We start from the raw sequence: 20,213 nt of genomic DNA on the forward strand, positions 1-20,213 counted from the left end.
GGCACCAGAGCCTGCCTCCAATTAGCTAGGGAGCACAATTCCAGACACATGTATTTGGTTCAGCAAATGCTATTTGTTTGTTGGGTGATGATGTTTTTCTAAGCTTATGCTTTATTCATAGCATGAGTGACATTTCTGCAAGAGGTGGTGATGTGTCTCTAGGTCTTAGTTTTTTTCTGGTTTTTGAAATATACATCAAACAGCTATAGCCGTGCACATTAGATAACTCATGTATGAGTAAAATTGCAGTGATAACCAGGGGCTTATGAATTAAATTAAACAAATATAGTCACTAGGTTTTAAAAACAATATGGCATTACCATAATGAAAGAAATAATTTTGATTCAAGGATGGAATAGATCTCGTTTTTAAATTTAATTTTATATTACTATTTTGTGATTATCATTGTTGGATTACTCATGGGATCTAAGTGCACACCTTTTAAAATGAAATGTAGAAATATGAATACTTAAACAATTCATTTCAAGGTCACTAGGTACATTATTACCTCATCTACAAGACAATTTCATATTTGCTTTGATCCTCTTTGATCTCAAACAGATAGCAACCAGCTTTCTATAGTGTCTCTTCATAATGTTTCTTTTTCAATATTCCCATGCCTTGGACTAAATTGCTTCCACTGAAGATGTTCAGTGGCCCAAATGACAGTATTTGAATTCTGAATTTGTTGGATCTCTCTTCCTGGTTTTTCTTTTGGCCTGTTTTCAGATTAATAATGTGAGAGTAGATAAGCTTCAGGAAAAAAAAAATAGAAAGAACATATATTTCAGCATGTTAGCCCAATAATACTATTATGCAGCATCAAAAGAATAAAGCTGTGTGTTTCTCCAGTGCCCTGAGAAGAATACCTTTTTTAAACCCCTGTATCTCAGAGATTTATATTCCTGTGGGAATGTAAGTGATACCAAGGGCAGCAGCTTTTGAGTGCAGCTGTAGTTATCATTAAAAGAGATAAGTATTTGAAGGAATTTTGATATTTCAGCCATGCTTTGATATCAAAGGTCTCTTGTGTGAAATACAGAACTATGCCAACAAAAATATAGATGACCATTGATTGGTACTTTCTGCTTAATTAAAAAAAAAAGCCTCTAAAATGAATTCTATTTTTAATATTTAAGAAATAAGATCATAACAAGCTGGAAACTCATACTCAGGTGCTGTGAATCACAATAATTCCCTATGGAACAAGACACACATATACATACCTTGTATGCCTATATCTGAATATGCACAAGTTACTTTTCTGTGAATCTTGCATCATTTATACCCTTAGACTATTATGAATATAACAGCATTACAAATCACTTTAAAACTGCTTTTACATGGGCAGCCAGAAGTTTGGATCAAATACATTGAAAGAAATACAGAAAAGTGGGCATTTCTGAGATTCTAGAGTTCACATATTACTAAGCAGTACAGTGTATATTTCTGTTTGTATTTAACTTTCCTTACCTAGTAGTATGAAACTATGGAAAAATAAGATTTTTATATAAAGTCTAAAAGCCTAGAAAATTAATTAATTGTTTGAAGTACTGCTTTCAGCTTTCACAGATTTCATTGAGAAGTGTAGAGTCACCCCACCAAAGAAGGTGCTTAATAAACTCTGCAAGATTGACCAAAGCAATGAAATCTGTGTCCTACGTACATGGTGAAACATTAAAACATAGCTGATGAAACATTAAAATATAGCTGAAAGAAAGCTAATGTTATATTGAGAGGTTCCATGTTCATTGTAACTCCTGATTCATCTGATTTTCTTTTTTTTATAATTTAAGCTGTGCTTTTGCCAAATATCAGTCTGAGATCTTTGCGCCTTACTCTTTGACAAGAGGCAGTGGTTTAAAAGTGGTGGGAAGCGAAGCTTTAGCAATATCCTTTCTCCTTTTGCCGTTCTCCCAAAGCAAAACTTGGAGACTCTCTGAAGCCATTTGCCAGCATTTACTATTAATCTACAGACTATGTCTACATTTTTAATATGTTTTTTTGAATCATATTCAACCAATTGGTCATATTAATAAGTCTGCTGTCCAGCCATTATTCATGTAAGAAACAATGCAACCTGACTGTATTGTGTTTTTCCTATTGCAAAATCTTGTCCGTCTTTTTTTTTAATTCCTATTATTTTATTTTTCTGAACGCAAAGTGGATTCAGACACATTACCTGCCAAACTTGGAGAGACTTCAGACATAGGTTCCAGTTTTCACCAGTCTCTAGTGCTTTGTGGATCCAGATTCAGTCATTCTAACTTTGAACATACAAATATTTTTTAGCCATTTAATATTTGGGAGTCAAAAGTTATATTGGCTTGGAGGAAAATATGGAAATGGAGTCTATAAGCCCATGAAAGAATGTCATTGCATTAATTGTCATTGCAGCTGCTTAACAAGTTATCGTACATCAGTTGAAGTACTGTAATCGTCTGTCCATGCACTTGAGCTTGCCCAGATTGAGGTAAACATCCATGTGCTCCAGGGATTACTCATTAAATGAAGCATTATGTTTTAGTACTGAGAAGTCTCTGCTGTCCTTCCATTATTTTCTACTTTAAAGACAAATTTACTCTGCGTAAGAGCAATTTTAATTATGTGGTTTGCTGTGTGTATATGTTGGATATTTTTCAACTGCTCATGCAGACTGTAGACAAACACATACATATGGGTGCACACAACATTTTCCCTGCTATAATTAGGTATTTTTGGCACTTTGCAATAGCAGGATCAAAGCCAAATTGTAGCTACCTTTGGAAAATCTTAAAAGTAGCTGTAACTGAAAAAGGAGGTGTAACTTTTCTGTTTTAAAACTTAATGAGGATTCTTTTTTCAGAAAGTGTAATATTTTCCATCATTGTTTTAATGTTAGTTTTTGATAAAAAAAATTACGGAATTTTTGAATACGTGTATATTTTGAAACAGCTCTGAAACTCTCTAGGCAATCACAAAAATGTCATTACGTTATCGTGATCCACTGCAGACACTAACTTAACTTGAATCTTGACTTTTGATAGATATAATCAAAAGAACTAAATAATTTTTAATTCTAAATAAGTAAATACAACTAATTTGATCCTTTGGAATAATTACAGTTTATAATAATGAGTTGAAAACTTTCTTGTCGTTGTAGAAGGAAAGGAACTTTTTTCTATAGGGCTCACTGTACTATTTCTGAGATGGAACCCATTTGGATATTTACTACCCCTCATGATTCACTATGTGGGGTATTGCTAAAGAAGCTGTATTCTGACAGGCTCTTAAATTAATGATTATGCATGTATGAAGTGTAAGAATGGAGTATATAAAGTACAATTGTTTTTTAGTATTTATATTTGTCTACTGATCCGCTAGAATATAACAAACTCAAATGAGGAATCCCTTTCATGAGCTGTAAATTTCAAGTTCTGACCCATTGACTTCATGAGAGTAAAAATTCTCCAGTGGGGTTAAGATGTTCATCATGTATTAACATAAAGTCCAGGAGTCAAGGAAACACCTGACTGGAATAAACAAGTAGATCATCCAGTCTGCCATTCTGGCACCAAGAGTGGGTAAGACCAGATGTTTCAATGGAAGGCATAAATCTTCATGATTTTACTGTTCTAAATTGCAAGATGCTGTTTCTTACAGCGCTCACACCTTGAAACATGAAGATTAATAGAGCTTATGTGCTGGTTTTGGCTGGGGTAGAGTTAATGTTCTTCATAGTAGCTAGTTGTGGGGCTCTGTTTTGGATTTGTGCTGGAAACAGTGTTGATAACACAGGGAAGTTTTCGTTCCTGCTGAGCAGGGCTTACACAGAGCCAAGGCCTTCTCTGCTCCTCACCCCACCCCACCAGCGAGGAGGCTGGGGGTGCACAAGAAGTTGGCAGGGGACCCAGCCAGGACAGCTGACCCCAACGGACCAAAGGGATATCCCATACCATATGACGTCATGCTCAGCACATAAAGCTGGGGGAAGAAGAAGGAAGGGGGGGATGTTCGGAGTGATGGTGTTTGTCTTCCCAAGTAACTCTTACACGTGATGGAGCCCTGCTTTCCTGCAGATGGCTGAACACCTGCCTGCCGACGGGAAGCAATGAATGAATTCTTGTTTTGCTTTGCTTGCATGTGCATCTTTTGCTTTGCCTATTAAACTGTCTTTATCTCAATCCACGAGTTTTCTCACTTTTACCCTTCCAATTCTCTCCCCTATCCCACCGTGGGGGAGTGAGCGAGTGGCTGCGTGCGGCTGAGTTGCTGGCTGGGGTTAACCCATGACAGCTTATGACTGTATTTCCACATAGTCAGTTTATAGTGTAAATCTTAAAATACATTTCTTAAATTATTTATCCTAACAATTTTGAGAACAGAAGATTTTAAAGACATATTATCAACTTGTGCAAAAGTAAAACCCTTTCCCCCGCCCCCCATTTCATTCATAATGAGAGTAAAAGTTCTGGATGTGGGAAAACCTGGCCACTTCAGTACACTAAAATTGAATTTTGCTGCAATGTGAGAGAGGCAGAGGGCCTTGTCAGGGAGAGAGGTGACAGAGCCACCCAACTGGTGGGTACTGGGATGCTTTTTCCATCCTATCGCCTGCAGGTATTCACCAAGAAGGCTGAGTGGGAGCCCTTCTGCTACTGGTGTTAAGCCACTGTTGGCTGTGAAACCTGGAGGATTTCTCTTTCACTGTTCTAAGTTGTGATTTTGCCCCATATATTTGCCAACCTTGGCAAAAACTTCTGTGGTTGAATGTTCAAAGCAGGTCATGGATTCTGACAAAAGATTTAGTTGTGAAATGTTACATCTCACCTTGTGCAGTGACCATAGCAAGATATTTTTCTTCAGCAGCAAACACTCATTGAAGCTGACCACTACTATCACTTTCTTAATTTTCTCTGACCAATTTTCTCCTAGTTTCCCTGCCACTCTGTGAGTCTATTATACAAAGTAAAATAATGAGGTAGCATGCATAATGCCTCTAATGTCAAAACAGTCAATCAGAATCTTCTTATTTGGGGACAGAGGTTTTTAGTAGGGCCTGTGGCGATAGGACAAGGGATAATGGCTTTGAACTAAAAGAGGGTAGATTCAGACTAGATATAAGGAAAAATTTTTTTATGATGAGGGTGGTGAAACACTGGCACAGGTTGCCCAGAGAGGTGGTAGATGACCCATCCCTGGAAACATTCAAGGTCAGGTTGGATGGGGCTCTGAGCAACCTGATCTAGTTGAAGATGTCCCTGCTAACTGCAGGGCGGGTTGAACTAGATGGCCTTTATAGGTCCCTTCCAACCCAAACTATTCTATGATTCTATTTTTATTGCCCAGTGGGATCTACTTTCTGGTTGATATTATGAAGGTGGTGGTATATGAGGGGAAATTAATACGTTGTCACATTGCATTGTTGGTATTGGAAGTGGTTCTTCACACGTTGGGTAGTAGACATACAAAATTGTTTGTGAGATGGTGTTGCAGATGCAAGAATTTTACAAGGGCTTAAAGGGAGCCTGGACAAGTACTTGAAAGTGATATCTACTTTGGGGTTACAAAATAGACAAGCCACAATAGGCTCAGGAAATCTCCTGAGCTGAAAATAGAGAGGAGAGAAGGGAGAGCACTAAGGGTGGGGAAATATCATATATAAATGTTCTATTCTTATTCTTCCTTACGCTTACTGTTGAAAACAGACTACTAGACTGGATGAGCCTTCACTCCTGCCATTACAAACATTTTTATATTCTTATTTATGTAAGGAGTTGTTGTATGAAAGGGTTTTTTCTGGAACAGGAAATGAATGTTGAAGGTGGAGAAAACCCAGAACTGCTTAAATGTAGAAAATCAGTAATGTGTTTTGTGATACATATTGCTAAAGAAAGCAAATTGAGAGACAACTTTAATGTTGAAAGAAGCTCAAATGTGATTACTTTCTCAGTTACTGACTGCATAGGTTTGCAGTCTTGCTTTTTTAGGTTTTCCATTTCATCTTATATTACTGTGAGGAATAGACTTGCATTGTTTTCTTGGTGATTTCTCCTGGTAATTATCCAAGTACATACAGAAGGCATTTGCTGACCTAGCTGCACATCTCCTACGTCCTACTTGATGCTTTCTAAACCTATAGCCAAACTTAAACACCATAACTTGCACTGCAGTGCACATATACTATTGATAAGCAAAGAAACAATCAGCTATAGCAACTATGTCTGCTGAAGATGTTCCTCTTTTTCAGAAAGGAGATGGTTATGTGGAACAATTAAAAGGGGCACGGTCAATTCATAGTTCATGAGTCAATTCAGTGACTCATAATATTGAAATTTATTATGCACATAAGGCATTTATTTTAATCTTGTTTTTTTCATTTGTCTCATCCTTTGTTAGGATTGGCCTTGCATGCTGGATTCTTATCTTTTTATTGTTTTGTGTTTTTTAATGTTTATACAAGTACTTCTGAAAAACAAGAATGTGGCTGAGGTGCCTTTAAAGGAATAGAGATGCCAAGGTTTGAGTGGGTTTTTTTAATTGACTCACTCTGCATGTCCTGACTGCCAGAGCTGGGTTATAACTTGTAAATGTCACTGGAAACAGCCTACTTTCTTATCATCCATAAAATTTAAATTTGCCTCTGGCAGAATTGTTGTTGCAAAAAAAGTTAAAAAAACCCCTTATGGTTATCGGTCCCATTATTTTTGTTCTTAATATGATGAGTATTAATGATGATGGTGAAAATTATAACTGTCCTTACTCCCAAAATTGCTCTACTTTAATATTAAGAAGAACACAATTCTGCTGCACTGTTTTTCTTTGCATATTTTAATGTTTTGGCAGATGATATCAGCCACAGACTTGTATCAGCCGTCTGAAATAACTGCTTGCTGATCATTAGAGTGATTACAAGCCACAAGCTTACAGATACTCTGGAACCTGTCAAGAAAAAATGCTGTGAGAAGGTATTTTTCCAGAAAGTCCATCTGAAAGAAAAACTGCTTTTTGCCTCCTCCCAGTTTATTAATGGTGTGAGACGATAGCAGTTTAGCAATAATTTTCTTGGTACAAATTGTTAGTCATCTTTGTTCTTTTTAGATGATGGTTTCAGTGGGATTTTTTTTGTTATTAATGGCACTTCTGTCACCATATGTCTTAGTCAATCACAGATCTCCAGAATAACAGAAGTCACAGCTTACATATACGTCTATGTTTTTCCTGGGTTCCAGAGAAATGTGACTATTCTGTATGTCCTAGAAAGGGAGTTGTGAGACCTCACCCTGCATTGCTCATTACACAGAAAGAATTAGCAATGAGCTCTTTCTGTGCCTCAGGAGGAGCACAAAGCAGCTGTAGTGGGACTAAGGGTCTAGACAGCTGATCTCATTGAGGATGGAGGATGGTCAGCACAACAGAGAAAATGTTCGATAGCTTGTCAATTCATGACCCTAAGGTCTAAGAGACTTCCATTCCCTCAGACAAATGCTGATCCCCATTAATATGAATGGTTGAACTTCATTTGACATCAGTCTGTCCTGGGTCTGAGTGCAAGTACATTATTCCCTGTGCCATTAATGCAAGTCACATACCCCAGCTGAGCAGACAAGGGAAGCAGTTTCCAGTAGTCATTGTTGCTTTGCTTTTGCAGTACTGTGTGAAGATGGTCAATAGGTTTATTCCTCTGTAACCGTGTTCCACGCTTGAGTATCTTCAAGATATTTGTTGCATTTTATAAAGTTCATCCTTACACTTGTGTGTGTTTATTTAAAACTGGTATGCTATGTCAGGTAGCCCATTCGACTGGGTAGAAAGAAGCATATCATGTTTAAGATAGTGGCATTGATAACTATTAATTAATATAGTCTGATTCCACTCCTTATTCACTTCAAGTCCTCCTAGGATGGCTACGGAGTACATTTAGCATCAACTTCTCCAGTTGTGAAACTGGAATAGTAGGAATACATTTCCTTTGCAAAGACTCAATAATGTATGTACCAGTTACTGTATGTTTTAAATTGAACATACAAAAGGTATTATATAAGTCTTAAAAACTACATCTTATTAGTGTTTTATTCCTCTCCAGGTACAGGAATCTCAGTTTTGCGTTGTGGATTAAAAAAAAAAAATATTAAAAAATCAAGGATTAATTTGTCTAACGGGTTATCACCTATCTCCTCATTTTAGAGGTGGTTATCGTTTAGTTTGCTGAAGGACCCATGGACCAAGGTTCCTTTTGAACAGCTAACATCTAGTTTCTCTGATGATTCATTCCTCGTAGTTCTGTTTTTCTGGTTCCTTGTGAAGAAATTGCCCTTCACATGGTCTGTCCATGTAAGGCTTTTGGATAATGCATGCTCATTTAGTTAGTTGTTATATTTGTAAGCTCCAGCTGCAGCCATCACTCTCTAAATCTGTCATTGAAGGATTTTGTTTTAAATTCTGCCTGGCTTTGTTTTCAGATGTCTCTGAATTCCTTCCTGTGTTGAGTCACAGCTGTGAAAAGAGAAATCTACCTCTTTAATTCAAGGGGTCAGTGGTTTAAAAGCACTAAAGCCCAGTGGGGAATAGCTTAAGGAAGATAGTTAATCATGATGATCCCAAGGGGTTTCATAAACTTACATAGGGCTCATCCGACATGAAGAGTCCTGGCTATCTTCAAGCCCTGATTTCTTTGGGAGGTGCCTGTTTCACCAGGGAGTGGGATCCTCTATAGAACAAGCACCTGTGATGGATGTTTGCCACCTGCTCAGCCATGGCTATGAAAACACGACTTAATCTTCTCCACCACATCCCTTTTCTAGCTAAGCCAGCATGGAGGCCAAATCCTTTCTAGTTGTTTTTCTCCCCACAATCTTGAGAAGCATTTGAGGTAGTAACTACAGTGGCTTTCTTGATCCAACTGGGAGAAAATAGACTGGCAGGAAGGAGTTGATAATTTGGACAGAAAAGAGAAGTCAGGCTGGAACACACAGCTGATATTTTGTCTTCTGGGTGAACAGAACTCGTTGGCTTGGTTTGGGTTTCAGCAGTCCATGCAGTGGTATTTCTCACCCAGCTTCCTTTTCTAGCTCCAGTGGGGGAATCCTGACAGAAATCCCCTTCTTGTCTCATCAGTGCAGACAAAAGCATTATTTCAAATACAGCATCAATAATTTTGACACTCAGTTCTGTGTTTAATTCTCATGGGATGGGCAAACCAGGACTGCGTGGGTGAAAAATATAGGCAGCCTTGAGGTATTGGATTAAATTATATAGGTAATGCAGTGTCTGTACCTATTCTGTGTGCACTTCACTTGTTCTATGCACTTCACATGTTCTATGCTTGTTCTAGACATTGCTAGTCTTGATATAGGGATTTATGATCTGCTTGTGAATCAGCTCTTGAATTACCGCAGCTTTCGAACAGTTTTATAAAAGTAAAGCACTCCTGATTTCAGTCAGATTTCAGTAGTAAAGGAGCTGATTTGTGAGCAGATCAGGTAGGCATTGCCCTCATCAGAATATCCTTGGAAAGATAGGGGTGATCACTAGGAAAAGCCATTTGATGGCTGTCAGAGCCTTAAGTTGATCAGTGGAGAGGTGTTGGATGTTGCTGAAGCCCTTCAATGTGTGATCCAGTTCAGTTATTTCTCTGTCTGTTAGCTGTTAAAAGAACTAATAGAAAAATTTAGGTTGGAAAGGCCATCAGGAGGTCATATGGTCCCATTTGCAGCTCAAAGGATGGATAACTTCAGCTTTGGATCAGATTGCTCAGAGCTATGTCCAGTCGAGTTTCAACTGTCTGCAAAGATGGAGAATCCACAACTTCTCCGAGCCCCTGTTCCAGTGTTGACCATCCTTGTAGGGAATGAAGCCTCAGAACTCCCTCAAGATTGAGACTGCCTCATCGTCTTAGGGGACAATTGTCTACAAGGTAGAAGGAAAATAGAGGTGGTGTTTTACATCCTACCTTTTTTGTATTAATTTTCTGGTTATGGCAACCCCCCAGTAACTAACTGGTTAACTGTCTAAAAAGCTTTGCTATTTTTCTGTGAAGTCTTGATTCATCTGTGCACTCTGTGTCCTCACTTTGTCCTCACGAGACAAAGGAAAGCTATTGTGGTTTTAAACCAAAGTGGAAATAGTTCTGCGTTGAATGGAGGTGGTGATGCCTGAATTCTTGTTTTCTTTTTCAGTATGGCTGTTTCAGATTCCAGGAACTGTCATGCTAGCACACTTCACAAAGCAGCTTAAAAATAGACCAGCAAAACAACTCTATTGCACCAAATATAAATTGATTTCTGCTGCAACACAAGCTTCTGCTTGTGGGTTCTGATAGTTCTCTTAGGGTCCGATAGCAGCATGTTCTAACCCTTGAGAAAAGTAAAGTTGGTGACCAGTGAACACAGGACTGTTAAAGCTTTGACAACCTGCTCTCTGAACTCACGCTGGCCACGCGTTACTCCTTACGCAGCTCTGTGAAGTTCTTGTTTATGGAAAATGAAACTGTGATTGCTTGTAGTTTTCTGAAGTTTGCACAAGAGCTTAAACCAAGAGTAAAACACTGGAAGAAGTGGTATGTGAGTCATGAATCTCGCCGCAGGAATCACAGCCAGCAGTGTGTAGTCCCTGGTCAGCAGGGTGGCCGGGTGACTAAGGCACTGCCTGGACATCGAGGGGATGTGGGTACTGGTCCTAACTGCTGGTATGACCTTATGCAAGTGATGTCATCTCCTATGGTAACATTAAAAAAAATCAATTAACTCATAATGACAAGGATAGAGGATAGAGAATAGAGGCATTAAAGCTTTTAAACTGCTCGGGTGCTGTGGTGATGAGTACCTGAGGGAAACCCGTCGAGAGGAATACGTCCACATTAAGTTAGTGAATTGTGTAAGCTTACAAATGGGATGTGTTATAGTGGCTCTGCTGGTTCACTGTCACACATCCTCCGAATGTAAATGAAATCAAACATTTAAAAAAACTAGGAAGAAAGCAAATGCATTCAGCCTAACAATATAATAACTGGGTTAATGTGCCAACACAGATCACTGCACTGCAGTGTACACGTTCATATGTATATCATTTTAGATATTGGCTGCACAAAATATTGATCCAAAATTAGTTGGACAATAGATATAACACACCCTCCTCCCATAGAGTTCAAGTGTATAGTCATGAATTATTAAATCAAAATTTGTTGGAAGTGTAAATTAAAATCCTTCCGGCATGTCTCTCCCTATACTGTAGTTTATAGATTAAAGCCCTGCAGACTGTGCTCCACAGTTCACTGACAGTGCATCAAATAATGAGGCCATACGTCGGTGAAAGGAATTCCTCAAAAATATGCCATTGGATATACAGCGAATATATTTGATCAAAGCCCAGCTGCCATATGAAGTGCACATTTTTTAACCATCACTAAACTGTATTAGCCTGAATTATTTTGAAAACTATCAGATCAGACTTTTACACAGCTCACAATGAACTAAGTAATACCAGCAGTTGATGAAACATCCTATCAGGATTAGTACAATAGAAATAATTCAAAAAATAGTTAATTATATTAAGATGCCAACTACAACATGAAGTTGCCTGTCCTTAATATTTGTAACATTCTAGTTTTCTCTGAGAGTCCCATAGGTGGCTTTTAGATACATCTGTGCCTAAAGCATTTAAGCAAAATTCCAATCTACTTGGAAATACATTCCCGCTTATATCAGATAAATCTAGCTACAAATTTTAGCACAATAAAGTATTTGCTGTGAAATGAAATTAACATTACAAATATATTTGTAAATGTAAATCTTCATTCCTTTATTTCTTTCAATTTTTGGAAGGGTTTGTTTTGTTTTTTTTTCTGGTTGGCTTTTTTTTTTAGTAGGGTCTGCTGGGTTATGATTGTATGGATGGGCTGAGTTCTGCGGGCAGAACCAAGGTATTTCTGCCTGCACACAAAGTTGGCTGGCTGGTGGTGCCTCTGATGCATGTATAGCTGAAATGTGTAATATATTGTTGTATAGTATGCAGTTAATGGAGCCATACAACAATAGGAGCTGGCTTAGGTCTGGATTGCTTGGATCAAGGACAGAAGAGCCCTACCTGCTTGCATCTATAGATATATCCATGCAGACAGCTCACTGGCTATATGTTTTCAGAGTATGTACTATTATTTACCTTGCTGCTGTATCATGCCGAGGAGTAAGTCTGGACTTGATTAATGAAAAATTTCACCAGAATGCAACACTATCTTCCCATCAAGCTGGGTTTTTCACAGGCATGCAAAATACATGGTAGGGCAAGTCTCCGTTCAAGTAACTAATCTGTAAAGTACCCCATTGCCACTAGTTACTGGTGACCAGCCAGTCCAGACCTCTGGTAATAGAACTGTCACTGCTCGAGGACTCATGCTCCACCTCTGCAGATGTTGGAAGGTCTCCTATGAAAGGAGGTACAGAGAACAGTTTTTCCATAGCAAAACACTGGCAAGAATTCCTGGAGGTAAAAAAGAGACTGTAATCCTTCGTTTGAGTTGGCCATTGTAGGTATATGTTTCTTCCAGCAAAAGAATGGTAGTTGTGGGGTCAGTGGTTTAGCTGGCTTGACAGTGCTGCCTGGGGTTAATTCAGGTTTTAGCAGAACAAATGCAATCTGTTAGTGTTTAAATGTTCAGGCAGGTCTCCCCAAAATGAGCATTTCTTTTCTCTGGTGGCCACCATGACACTTTTCTGGCTTTTCAGTATTTTCTCAACAGCAGGCCAAGGCTGTTCCACAGGCAAAGCTTCCTGCATGCATTCTCTCCCGGTCTACTTTATTCAGAGCTGAGCCAAGCCACCCCAAGTGCTGCAGGTGGTGACAGACATTTTAGAGGAAAATTCTCTGGCTCTCTTCGAAAACCTTCAGACGTCACGGTACTCGGCAGGAAGCGGTTTTCATCTAGCCTACCTTTTCATTAATGTCTCTAGGAATTTTCGTCCTACTGCCTTTTTCTTTTCTTGGACACCAAAGTTACAAAACCCGTCTTAGAATCACTTTTCATAGCTTGAGAAGCTTTTTTGGTCTGCTGGGGAAACATGCCGTACTTAAAATAATGTAACACTGAGGTTTGGCTTAGGATTCCTTTTGATTCTTATGTGTTGCTAAATCGTGCCATACACTGCTTTCTTCTTTGGCTTGTGTTTTTTCTTTTTTTTTTTTTTTTAGTGATCAGACATGTAGGGTGTTCTCATGTCGTTCTAAATAAAGAGACTATGGGAAGCTGTTATTACAGATGTAATATCTGAAGTCACCGTTCCTTCCACCAAAAAAAAAGAAAAAAAAAGAAAAAAAATCCATCTGAGATGCATATGCATCTAACTTTAGAGTTAAAGGCATGCAGATATTTACGTGTGGAAGATATTAGTTGCACATCTGACTGGTGGGACATTTTATTCATCTGCCTATCTCCTCTTTGCAATATCATTATCAGATGACAAGTTACTTTCCATCCCATCCTTTTTCTTGGACAATAGACATTGTGGTTGAGAAACAGGCTATAGAATGTAAAACTATAGGTCTGATTTTCTTTTTCTTTTTTTTTTAAGGAGACACATTATTCAAAGAATTAGGGTTAGAGAGTAGCATTTGTTTTATCGTCAGTCTTGGATTTATGCATTATACGTCCAAAAGATACAATACCGCAGATAAAACTTCTCAGAATCACTGTTTCTAGTGATATACAACATGTCTGTGTGCACGGCTGTCTATCATCTGTCACATTCTGAAAGGATTTCTTCTACGTCTACATGAAATCTTTGGGTGTAATCCTGACCCCACTGACACTGACCTGAAAAATATCCTGGTATCTTTTGAGGATAAAGTGCTCATTTCCTATGTGTGTAATTTTAAGTGCCAGATAGTAAATTTCTTGGTCAGATAAGCTCTTCACAGCAATGTGACACAGATCACTCTAGAAAGTTTACCCATTCTTACCAGTATTTATCTCCAAACAGACTACATGCCTCTTAAAAATGCCTCTATCAGTAGACTAGCTTCAGAAAGATGCAAAAAACTATAAAAAATAAACCAAATAAGTGAGTGAGTTCGTTCTTCTTCTCTCATGTTTTACTTCCTTTGTCTCCATTTTTACTGTAGCTTGAGTTTATCTTTATCTTAATGAACAAAAAATCCAATGTAATCCTCAAACATATTTTCTAGCCATTGAAGAGCTTGCTTTATTATCAGATGGTTCTCTGTAATAAAAACAGATTTCTTGCTGACTCTTTTTTCCCTCAGTTGCATCCTCCTTGTCTCTCTGTGCCTCCATTTTTCTTTGCTCTACTTGGCTCTTCTCGAGTGAGAATCAGAGCAGAAATTTTTCTTGCCTTCCAAATTACTGGTGTTGAATGGATAGGGTATAAATCCTGTGAGGAGATCAGTAAAGGTAAAGCCTGTAAAGCTTTGTAAAACTCATTATAAGCTGGGTTATGCATCGTATTAATCTTTACTATTCATCTGAATATTTAACAATAGCAAGGTCTGCTTTATCGTAAAACCTTATCTGCACCAGATATACGAAAACCAATAATTTGAGCAAAATGAAACAAAACAAAACAAAACAAAATCACCTACTGTAGGCAATTTTTTTGATTGTAACATTATCTTTTTATTCAGTAATTTTTACTAGTGTTGGGAAGTGATGTACTCCTGATCTGGGTTTTTTGTAAAAAGAAGTGTTTTTCAGAATCCTGGAAGAGAACATTTGCTGCACTATAAACAGCACAAAAGCTACTTAATAAATAGGAGAATAGTGATGAATAACACTGTTTACCAGTTCTTGGATGGAGTTAGCTTTAAACTGAGATTTCACAATGAAGAGGAAAGCCTCCTCTGCCAAATAATATATCAACAGACCGTCTATCTAAGGGGTAGAAAAACATAGTTTCATTGTGCTCTGGATGAATGTCATCTTTGTTATTTAAAAAGTAAGTTAAGGATGTTAAGTAAGTCTGGAGATATAATTTTATTTTTAGTCTTTTTTATTTTACGAGTTATTAATCTGACTAATGTATGCTTGTAGTTTTCCCTTTATTATCACAGAATATTCGATATCCAGATCATAATTATAGTACAGTTTTGAACCACACAGCAGACAACCATAGTAATTTTCCTCTTGGAATATGTGTGGTAATTCATAGATGAGACAGCTACAAGTAAATGCATTGGAAACATATATCTGTATATTTGCAGTTAAAGTAATGTACTTTACATTTGTATGCCTATATGTAAAGTATGTGTACAATATGAGTAAACAGATAACATACCTTTCAATACATTTAATAGTAGGTGGGATACTTTTTATTTCTTTTTGCAGCTAATTAGTTTTAAATCCTTTAAAGCAATATGTTCATCTAACAGTCTAAACATGCTATTTGGTTGATGTTTGCAAGGGACATCTTTTACTCTTTTCTCACTCCATGGAAAAAATAAAATAAAATAAAACCTCAAGATGTCAGACAGGGATAGCTGAGGAGAAGAAGGAAAAACTCAGGCATCAGAGATAATAGTTTGCATATTGAGACTAAATGGCCTAGGTAACTTATTCAGCCTACTTATAAGTCCATAGTGACTATCAGACATTTTTCTATTCTATTCTAGCTTTTTTTTAATCAACATGAGCCAACTCAAAGGTTGCTCTAGATTTTCAGTAGTTACTTGCAATTTGTAACATTGCTGTTAGATTCAGTATAACTCAGCCATACCGTTTGGTTAATTGCTTTTTCTGTATTTGCTGCGGGCTGTTTTCCTCTTTATTGGAGTACAAAATTCCGAATTTTAAAATGGCCTTGGAAAACTAGTACTGGAAACAGGTTTTAAATTATCCTCCAATTCCGTATAGTTTTTTTTTTTATGGAATTAAACCGAGAGTTACATGAACTACTGTTAAAAAAGTGTGTGTTTGCAGATGGGTCACAGTCCTTTCAGCTCCGGACTTTATGACGCCAGGAGAAGTCGGAAACCTACACAGTATTTGTGAATGCGAGATTTTGCATTTAGATAGGTTTGAGCTGAACAATCTGAAAAAACTTCCATAAGCACAGAGCTCCCTACTGTCTGTGTGTTTGAGGAGGCTGAAGAGCTCTGTTTATTGCAACAAAGGGCCTGGAATATATTATGTTTAGTAAATTGGCTCCAGGTTTTCCTGTTTCAGACAGTAGCTTCGGAGCAATCTGTTTTATAGGCTCCACTAAATCTGACCAATTGCAGGGAGGTGACACCTCATTTCAGGGACGTGACATCACGCATGTGCCAGTTACCTCCAGCCGCCTCTCTCTGGCAAGATGGCAGGACACCAGCAGATCAACATTTTTGTCTTTTGGCAGTTTTAACCTACAGCCCGTTACAAATTTATGAACCCCACAGGGAGGTCCTAGCAGGATGGAGCCAGGCTCCTCGGCCCCTCTTTGGCATCGCGCCTCCCACCCCCGCGTGGGGCAAATAATAGTTCCTTTATTCCACTGGAAATACCCCTATTTCAGCGAGGTGTATGCATAGCTTCCTTCCCCGTTGGTCTCGCAGGTGATAATTAACACAGTGCGGATATTTCTAAGCTGAAGCCAAGGTGGGAAAGCAGCTTTAGCCTCAGCATTTTTCTTTTCAAACTCTTTTTCCTCATTTATTTTGGGTCTGTTCATGATGAGGAAGTTTTAGAGTGTGTTGGTGCTTAGCAGAAGTATCGAAGAACTAAAGGAAACAATAATTTTTCCTCCTCTGACAAAACTTCTTATTTTTGAGGGGAGGAAAGAATGAGCGAGTTAGATTTGCTTTTAGGTTTTATATTTTATTTCTGTTCATGGGTCTGATTACTTCTGAGCAGTGTGACTATGGCTCTCTTAATCACAGGACACTGATTGACATTGCGTATGTTACAGAGAGGAAGGATATTTCCTGAAGATTAATGGCCAGTTAGTTGGTCTGAAGTTCATTAACCTGAGCTAGTCATTAGACTGCTGGAAGGACTCTGTGTAGAAGCTGGAATTGTATTAGGAGATCATCATAAACTAAAAACATATATGACAATCTGGCCAGATTGCGATGAATCTAGGACAAGACAGGGTTGGCTTTTGCTCACAGAGCAGCTGCCTCCAGTGTAAACTAACCGCCTCATGTCAGGAATTAAAGCAAATGGTTTTTCGCAGACATTATTCAAGTAAAAGGGGGAAGGGGAAAAAAAAAAAGAAAAAAAAAGAAGGAAGGTTTCCATTAGCAAAAGAATCCTACATGAAAAAATGAGGTGGTGAGGTATGGCCAAAAGGCCAAATTTGGTGCTGGTCTTCAATCTGCAATTAAGCAAATGACAGTGTGTTCAAGCAACTGTTTCTTTCTATAAGCGACAAATTTAGTCTTGATTCTTCACTGTACTGTGCCTCGAGAAAATAAGCCCCAAATCCTCTGGTGAGCTCCCTATTGGCTGAGACCCAGACCCTCAAGCCACGGCTTCTCAGCATATTTGCAGTGAGACTGGCTCCCTCTTAATTGCTTCTTTTTGAAGTATGGTTTGTCTCTGTCATCCCGCTGAACATGAACAGGGCTGATGTCTCTTGTCTTAAAATAGTCCTCCCTCTCCTCCCTCACCTTCTTTTCCCCTTGTTCCTCCCAAAATAGATTTCTTTAAGGTGATATAACTTTGTGATAGTCTAGTCAACAGCAGTCCTTTGTAGTCCAACAACAAATAGATGTACCAGCATGGAAGAAGGAAGGATCTTCTCTCAGGATCCTATACCCTAATAAAGGGAAGGGAAAGATGAATCAGAGGCATTTGATGTTTGTTTTGTATTCTTTCCATGTCATCTCATGAATATGTAATGGCATTTGGCCAAAAGTAGTGCATTCAGACACTGAATGTGAGTGTTGAGGAAGGGATAGAGAAGAAAGCAGCTCAATGTTCTGCGATAGGAAGAATGCTTCGGGCGTTTTACAAATTGTTTCTCTCTCTCTTTCCCCGTCACGCCCTTCCTGCACACTCCCTTGTCTTTTGCTATTGGCAGAAGGTCTGGAGGCTCAGAAAGCCCCAGCTTCATCTGAGAGAGGTTTCCTCTGGCAGAGAGAGCTGAAGGGGTCCTCTTTCCAGTCCCTTCATGCCAGGAAGGATGTGCTGGTTGCATCACACTAAATTGATTCTGGAAACCTCCGCAGCTCGCAGAGGTGCTCTGGCACCAGTGCTGCAGCGAGCTTAAATGTCAGACCTGCGGAGTGGCTCTGGGGCCACGAGCTGTGCTGCATCTCTCATGGGCTCACCAGGAGCCTTTCCCTTGATGGCCATGCGAGTGCTGGCTGATGTGGGTACTAGGATTACTCTTTTAATAAGGCGGTTTCAATACCTTTCAGAAAAGAATTTTCATGGCAAGTCATGAGCCATTAATCTCGCTACTAACCAAAACATTTCCTTACTCCTTGATTTACAGCATTACTCAAACACTGACATTTGTCATTTCACTAACTGTCTCCCTTGACCTCTGCGATCATGCACTTGCAGGGGAAAGGATCTGGTCTCACAGGTTTTTTCATGCTCTGACCTCTGAGATTTATTAACCATCAAATTCTACCTTCAGAACTCAGGATGCCATTTCAAATAATTTCATATGCAAAAGTGGAGTTATTGGGCAAAGGGGATCCCTTATAAGTGGGTACAAACAGGACACCAGGAGAACGGTTGCTGCTTTCTGTTCAGCTACTGGGGTGGGAGTGTGACCTTGAGGAAGTAGGTTCACTGTAGTTTTATGATTCCGTTTTTGCATAGGGAAAATAAGGACGGTGATAATTACTTTCATTTGTAAAACACTTTAAGATTTATGGAATATGAATGACTGTTATTAAGTGAAAAGTATTGCAAAGCTGGCTTAGTTGCACACTGTGCTAACAAAGTCCCGTATCAGCCTATTGACCTCAGCATGAACCACTCATTAAAGTTTATAGGACACTTTGGTGGGTGAATTGAGGCAGTTATTCTGCTGGAAATATCGTACTGAAAGCACATTTAAATCCATCAGCCTCATTGACTTTTTTCTCTATTAAAACTAAACACAACTGCTTGCTCTGTTCAATTTTCTTAGTTTATTTATGAAAGTTTATGATGGGTATGTTCTCACTGTAACTCAGCTTGTACGCCCATGGTATCTGAGATATTACAGTTTATTCTAGTCATAGCATAAACATACAATAGCTGTTGTACTGAGATAAAGAGAGAGTTATAAAACATTAAGATATCCAATGGAGCGGTATAAACTAACAAGTTGCATGGTCACTTCTGAATGGCAAATGTTCTTTTTATGGATACTCCATTAATTTAATTTGTGCTTAAACTTTAGCTATGCTAGACATTGGTGTTTGAAAAGTTAACACGTTTTTCCAATCTCGAAGTGTGTAAGTTTAGTATTAATGAAACAGATTTACAACATTTTGATTTATACTAGAAGAAAAAATACTTTTGTAGCAAACGTGTTAAATGAGCTACTTTTTAAAGACAGGTCTGGCTTGCTTTCAGAATTATTATTTATATAATAATGCAAAAAATCTACAGATGTTTTCTTTTTGCTTCCAGATTAAATTTGAATTGATTGAAAAGCCGAGAGATATTTCACCATAGTGCAAAAGAAGATACAGAAGAAGAGAGCAGAATGAGAGCTTCCCAAGTACCACATGCCTGCAGCCTGTTATCTTTAGCGATGCTGTTCCTTCCAGTCACTGGAACGTCAAAACAAAATATCCCAAGACTTAAGCTTTCCTATAAAGGTAAACTTTTCAGCAGTTTTTCTGATTCTGCCACTTTTGTTTTGATGTGATGTTGCCAGCAGTTCATTTGTATTATTAATCAGGAAAACGAAACGCAGTTGACCCTACAGTTCCCAGAGACGTGACAGAAGCCTTAAAGATGGATGAATTCTGCCTAGGGACAGTATTAAATTCTCTTTTTTGGGTGGAGGGGTACATGTTTCTGAAATATAACTGGGTTTTTAAATTATTATTTCAGTTTGCTCCTAGAGGATATTAACCTACTATACATAAGTTAGGGGGGAGTCATTGCCTAAACATAGGCTTCTAGTGCTACTTGAAACGCCATGAGGCCCATTGGAGACATTCCCATGTGGCTGGTGGGGTGACATGGGACATGGAGGACACTCACACCTTTCTAGAGCATCAGGGAAAGTCGAGAGAGCTGCCCCAAATGTTTCAAACGGCACTGACATTTTATTTTTGTAATAATTTTTTTCTCT

At 38.5% G+C, this 20,213-nt stretch overlaps 1 protein-coding gene across 7 annotated transcripts in view; it reads left to right on the forward strand.

Moving 5' to 3' along the window:
• The window catches only part of SEMA3D (semaphorin 3D), a 151,229-nt gene that overhangs the window by 27,627 nt on the left and 103,389 nt on the right, over positions 1-20,213 (forward strand). For 6 of the 7 annotated variants that reach the window (XM_075144316.1, XM_075144336.1, XM_075144344.1 and 3 more), the window contains one exon: positions 19,541-19,731. In XM_075144316.1, the coding sequence (XP_075000417.1) occupies positions 19,617-19,731 (115 nt within the window). In that variant the 5' untranslated portion in view covers positions 19,541-19,616. Of the gene's footprint in view, positions 1-6,825; positions 6,948-19,540; positions 19,732-20,213 lie in introns of all 7 variants that reach the window. The other variant, XM_075144294.1, reaches the window with a different exon arrangement.

The sequence above is a fragment of the Calonectris borealis genome, chromosome 1, assembly GCF_964195595.1.
Source record: "Calonectris borealis chromosome 1, bCalBor7.hap1.2, whole genome shotgun sequence".
Taxonomy (NCBI): domain Eukaryota; kingdom Metazoa; phylum Chordata; class Aves; order Procellariiformes; family Procellariidae; genus Calonectris; species Calonectris borealis.